Source organism: Trifolium pratense, linkage group LG5, assembly GCF_020283565.1.
Source record: "Trifolium pratense cultivar HEN17-A07 linkage group LG5, ARS_RC_1.1, whole genome shotgun sequence".
NCBI classification, from domain to species: Eukaryota; Viridiplantae; Streptophyta; class Magnoliopsida; order Fabales; family Fabaceae; genus Trifolium; species Trifolium pratense.
In genome coordinates, this window is record NC_060063.1 from 47,388,499 (window position 1) to 47,395,317 (window position 6,819).

The 6,819-nt window shown below is 34.3% G+C and overlaps 1 protein-coding gene across 1 annotated transcript; it reads left to right on the forward strand.

Annotated features, from left to right (window-relative positions):
* Window positions 1-613: 613 nt before the first annotated feature.
* On the forward strand, window positions 614-5,744 carry LOC123883533 (G-type lectin S-receptor-like serine/threonine-protein kinase At1g11300). Its single transcript, XM_045932376.1, has 7 exons — window positions 614-2,031; window positions 3,360-3,497; window positions 3,707-3,858; window positions 3,942-4,152; window positions 4,425-4,668; window positions 4,759-4,909; window positions 5,125-5,744. The coding sequence occupies exons 1-7, from the start codon at window positions 747-749 to the stop codon at window positions 5,431-5,433; spliced, it is 2,490 nt and encodes an 829-aa protein (XP_045788332.1). The 5' UTR covers window positions 614-746; the 3' UTR covers window positions 5,434-5,744.
* Window positions 5,745-6,819: the final 1,075 nt, after the last annotated feature.

Below are 6,819 nucleotides of genomic sequence, written 5' to 3' on the forward strand. Positions count from 1 at the left end.
GTGTCGCACAGGTTCCCCTACGGAGATTAGTCATTACTATCGGCGGTGGAAACTTCGTATTAATATCATGGTAATCTAAAAAAAATTGAATAATTAGGGGTATATTTGGTAAATAATTAATTAATGTGGTTGAAAATTCAGAGAGTCTTATATAAAGGGACAAGAATTTGTTTTTCATAAAGGTCTTATAATTATGGACGAATGTAGTCTCCATGAGCTTAACTCAATTGTTAAATGACATCACATATTATTATTATTATATGCAGGGTCGGGGTTCGAACCCTGGACACCCACTTTTTCATCTTGAAGGTGAAATTTTTAGTCACTAAGCTACGTAATAAAAAAATTATGGACGGAGGTAGTATAATTTAGAGAAATACTTGCATGGACCATTAATATTTGGTCTCGATTTGGTTACACTCACATAGTTGAGAAAAAATTTAAAAAAAAATAAAAAAATTAAATAATATATATGTGTTAGTTTGAGTTGGACATGAACTTGATTGACTTAGTTTGAGACTTTGAGTGTTACCCGTTGAACACTTCTATTGAGTATTACCAAATTGTCACCAGTTGACTTTCTTAGTTCTTTAGTTTTATTTTGTGGAAAAATAGCCACCCATGACATGAGCAGATACAATTTGGCTTCTTAATAAACCATCTCAACGACTACACAATTTGTCACCAAACTAAATCCTAGTATTCCTCAAAAAACATCATCATCTAAACATTATTGTTACACATTTATGGCTTTCCTAAGTCATAACATAAATCACTTGTTCATTACTTTCCTCATATTTTGTACCTTTTATTCATGTTATAGTTCAGCCAACGACACAATTACATCATCCAAATCACTCAATGACCAAGGGACAATAACCTCAAACAACACAAATTTTAACCTAGGATTTTTCAGTCCAATAAATTCAACAAACCGTTACCTAGGAATTTGGTACATCAATGAAACCAACAACATATGGATTGCAAACAGAGATCAGCCTCTTAAAGATTCATCAGGATTAGTCACAATTGACAAATATGGTAATCTTGTAATATTGAACAGTCAAAATGGTATCATCATTTGGACAACAAATATTTCAAATATTTCAAGAAATTCAACAGCTCAACTTAATGATTTAGGAAACTTGATTCTAAGAGACATCAATTCTGGAGAAACAATTTGGGATAGTTTCTCACACCCTACAGATGCAGGTGTTCCAACCATGAGAATTGCTGCGAACAAAGTAACACATGAGAAAATAGCTTTTGTATCATGGAAAAGTGAAAATGATCCTTCTTCAGGACATTTTTCAGCTAGTCTTGAAAGATTGGATGCACCAGAAATTTTTATTTGGCATGATAAAAATATTCATTGGAGAACTGGTCCATGGAATGGAACGGTTTTTCTCGGATCGCCAAGAATGTTAACGGAGTATTTATTCGGTTGGGCATTAAATCCCGATGATGGTGATGGAACTGCTTATTTAACTTACGATTTCGCCGACAAAACTAAGTTTGGAATTCTCTCATTGACATACCATGGAACACTTAAGTTGGTTGAGTATATTAATAAAACAGAATTTCTTAGTTTTGAGATTGATCAAAATGAGTGTGACTTTTACGGAAAATGTGGGCCATTTGGGAGTTGTGATAATTCTAGTGTACCAATTTGTAGTTGTTTTGAAGGGTTTGAGCCAAAGAATTTGGTGGAATGGAGTTTAAGTAATTGGACTAATGGTTGTGTGAGGAAAAAAGGATTTAACTTGAAGTGTGAGATTTTGAAGAATGGATCAAGTGATGTTAAACAAGATGGTTTTTCTGTGAAACATAATATGAAAGTTCCAGATTTTATTGAAAGATCAGTTGGTAATCAAAATCAGTGTGAAACAGATTGTTTGGAAAATTGTTCTTGTTTGGCACATGCATATGATCCTTATATAGGTTGTATGTATTGGAGTGGAGATTTAATTGATTTGCAGAAATTTTCTTACGGAGGAGTTGATCTCTTCATTCGTGTACCGGCAGAACTAGGTATCATTTCTCTCTTTCTTTCGATTCTTAGAATATTTTGCAAAACTAAGAATATTTTGCTTTTGTTTCAAGTGAGATTATCTAGTTTATTATCTATTTTTTTTTTTTTTGGAACATTTGTAAGATTTTATTCTTTTTTTTTTTTTTGAACTGCAAATGAACTTTATTTAAGTAGCACAACAAGGCACAAGAAGTACTTGGTGGCTAAAAGTTTAATACAACAACACACCTACACAAGGTACCATAGACACACACAGCGCCCACACCTTGAACCAAATTACAGAAACACAAAAACAACCAGAAATACAACCACACTAAAAACATAAATTAAGCAGCCAATAGACAAAATCGGGAACAACGCAGGACCAAAAGACCTCAGCAGCCACACCCAAAAACATAAGTCACTACGAAAACTCAGCAACCCTGCTCAGCGCAACATACAATCCCAAGGATTCCAGACCCAATCATATAGCAGACAGGGACATATTGCGATGCTATTCAAATACCACTGCCAAGAAATACGTTGTATGTAATCCACCACTTCTTCCGCTTCCACCTCTGTGTTGTTAAAGACTCAGTTGTTTCGAGCCTTCCAAATAGCCCACACAATCGCAAGCCAGACAATTGAAAATCCCTTTTTCCACTTCTTATTATTACCGCACCCTACCAGCATACCGTAGGACATTAAGACATTGGCTGGAAGCACTGCAGTGGCTCCTAACCACCGAATCACAGCATACCAGATATCAGCAGTAAACCTGCAATGCAGAAATAAATGTCGCGCGTTTCAACCTCCCCGGCACAAAAAGGACAGATGGCTTCTTCACTTCTAATCACCCCTCTCCATTGCAAATTCTCTCTAGTAGGGATTTTATCCAGCATCAATTGGCACGAGAAAGCACTCACCTTAGATGGGACACCACTCTTCCAAATATATTTAAAAGCAAAACTCTGCAGTGAAGACCTCGGTTCCTGAGGCAGTAATCTTCTCTCCAAAAAAACATAAAGTGATAACTGAAAACCCTGCCTCCCTATCTAGACTCCAAACCCACCTATCCTCCGCATCCGTGATGGTCACAGACGAAATCATTTGTAACATTTCATGGACTAGCGTCTCCTCCCACACAAAAAAATCCCTTCGCCATCGCAGCTCCCATCTCCATTCACCGTTCACCTAATTCCCAACCACCCGGATAACCTTGTAAGATTTTATTCTGATCAAAATTTAATATCAGTCACTTTGACACGAGACATAATTTTTATTGATGTCAGAGTCTAAAACACATTAGTAGAACATTTAATCACTCATTCCAATATGTTGGGTACAGCTACAGTTGCAGATAATAAAAAGAAAAAAGGGCTCAACAAGAGTTTAATAATCATTCCTATTGTTGGAGGGATAGGAGCACTTACATTTGTTATATGTGCTTATCTTTTGTGGAGGAAGTGTTCTGCTAGACATAAAGGTATATTTGCCTTATTTCTATTTCTTTCTTAAATTGAAGAACATTAACTATTGACATTTTTCAAGTCAATAGAGTAAGTTTAAGGGTGAACTTAATCTTTTTTTTTTTAATTTATTTATAAGAGAGTTATTTATTTTTGTAAGTTTTTACATTATTTTTTGTGCTGACTATATATATTCATATGTTAACAAACTTACAAACGTATTCAGAAGGACAGCCTCAAAACTCGATTATGAGAGGACAAAAACAAATGAAATTGGATGAACTACCACTATATGATTTTAAAAAGCTCGAAACTGCCACAAACAATTTTCACATTGATAACATGCTTGGGAAGGGAGGTTTTGGCCCAGTATACAAGGTGATTTTGTCTAAAGTTTTGTATGTCATTTTTTGCATTATATACAATAAATTCAATATTAAAATATTTTTCACACTGTCTAGGGAATAATGGAAGATGGCCACGAAATTGCGGTGAAAAGACTCTCAAAAGCATCTGGACAAGGAATAGAAGAATTCATGAATGAAGTATTAGTGATTTCAAAACTTCAACATCGCAATCTTGTAAGACTTATGGGTTGTTGCGTTGAAAGGGGCGAGCAAATGTTGGTTTATGAGTTCATGCCAAATAAGAGTTTGGATGCCTTTCTCTTTGGTATGTTCTTTTGCCTCTTTTGTATTCTTACCTCAAATTAAAATTGTTAGCTCACTTGGTGGTGGATTAAAAAAATATTGAATAATTTCTTTACTTGCTAAATAGTTTCTGAAAACTATACCTTGCGCCCTAAGTTCTTCAATTGTCCAAATAGTTAATTCATAAGCACTTAAGTATGTTGTATATCCAAATATCTCCTAATATGTTTGTTTCTATTTGTAGTTGTTAAAGTACCCAATTTGGAATCACATTTATTTATTTATTTTTTTAAGATCCACTACAAAAGAGAATTTTAGATTGGAGAAAGAGATCAAACATAATCGAAGGAATAGCTCGAGGTATACTCTATCTTCATAGAGACTCGAGACTAAGGATCATACATAGAGATTTGAAAGCAAGCAACATCTTACTTGATGGTAACATGATTCCAAAAATATCAGACTTTGGTTTAGCTAGAATTGTTAAAGGTGGAGAAGAAGATGATGAAGCTAACACAAAGAGAGTTGTTGGAACATAGTATGTAGTCCTATATCATTTGACATTATAATGTTGGAATCAGTGGTTGAATTTTTACTTGTGTTATTATAATATATGTTTGAAATACAGTGGTTATATGCCGCCTGAATATGCAATGGAGGGACTTTTCTCTGAGAAATCAGATGTCTATAGTTTTGGGGTTTTATTGCTAGAGATTGTTAGCGGAAGGAGAAATAGTAGCTTTTATCACCACGAGGATTCTCTTAGTCTTGTAGGCTTTGTAAGTCTATATTTTTCATGCCCTTAATACATATGAGATACTATGTGCTTGAAATACACTCTCAACACTTCATTATTGTCTAAAATTTATGTGGATTTCATTGACCTTATTAGGGGAAAAGCCTACTTTAATTTTAACAAATAATAGTGTTGGAAGCTTATTCAAGAATCTCACTATTATTGTTAACAATTTTATTATAATGTTTTTCTTATTAGGCATGGAAGCTATGGTTAGAGGACAACATTAGATCTCTAATAGATCCAGAAGTATGGGATCCATGCTTTGAGAGCAGCATGTTGAGGTGCATACACATAGGACTTCTATGTGTGCAAGAACTTCCAAGAGAAAGACCAAATATATCAACTGTTGTTTTGATGCTTATAAGTGAGATTACACATCTTCCTCCTCCAGGGAAAGTTGCATTTGTTTACAAGCAAAATCCAAGAAGTACACAATCTTCTCAAAAAAGTCATCAATCTACCTCAAACAACAATGTAACTCTGAGTGAAGTTCAAGGCAGATAAACTAATATGCCTATGGTGATTTGGTGTTAATGGCCAAACCGAAACAATTGGGTTACAACTAAGTAACAGAACAAGGAAACTTCTATACTGTTCGGACTAAATTTGTGATGCATGCTATGTTCTTATTGATGTTTATAGATGGGACCAGCTGTGATAGATGAGTTAATTTGGGTCCATCGATTCAAATATTGAGATTTTATGTTTTCTTTTTTTGTTACTATGATATAGGTACGAAGTTTTCATCATTGTTAAAGATGACTAATCTCCAACGAGAAATATGTGAGACGCACAAAATGGTTCTTTCCTCCCAACTGAATTCTTTCCATTTCCAAGAGTCAGGATTCAAACCCCTGACCACGCGGCCAAGACCCTTACCACTTGTACTATTGTTGGTAAAATTTTATGTTTTAAGTCAAAATTTGTGGTGAAATTAACATGCTAGGAAAGAAGCATCAGATACACTTAATCGCATCTCTAAAATTCCTCTAAAACTTGGAAGAACACCGAGAGGAGTAGGCCTAGTCTTAGAGAGCAAGAACTTAGTCATTAAATTGTGAGTGAAGTTACGTCTAACAGAATAAAAAAGCGCAAGAGGGGCAGAAGTTGCTAGAATATCCGGAACCGGAAGAACAAGAGGGGCAGAAGTTGTTACAAAACTAACCACTAATATCTTCTTATGTTGTTTTTCTCATTTCAAAACTAAACTAAACATTTTCTATCACAGACTTAGCAAGATTTACAATTAAAAAACATTCACATAATAAAAACATGAATTTAGAAGCTCATGATAATCATCATATTTTTCTGAATATGCAGAATTTTACAAGCACAAGAAACACAATAATCTCAACCATTAAAAGCAGCATTGAAGCATTTTATCAAACAGAAAACAAGCATGGCACCATGAAAATCCAAAGTGAAAGAAAGAAAGCAAAATATTAGAACAAGAACAATGAGATTACCTTTGGCGGAGATGCGAAACACCTGACCCTTATTTACTGAAATATTCATGCAATCCCGTGAAAAAGAAAGATCATAGATTAATCATAGTGATACGTAGGATACCAATTGAATGATTTATAGGTGTACCCTGCAGATTAACATCACTGGCAAGGATGAGTGTATTTGATTCGTAAAATTGCAATAACTGGACAGAACAACACAACAAAAACAAGATAATAAAAGAACAAGATAAAACTGTAACGGAAAAATATAGACCGGTAATATTTTTATATTCGAAAATAAAATGGGTATTTTCATATTTTTTATAGTTGTAACGTGGACAAAAAGTTATGATATGGTTTACTGTACAGTTCCATAACCAGTTTCAAATCAAACAATGTAGAACAAAAATTGTTCAGTACGGTCCCCTATTTTTTGACAAAT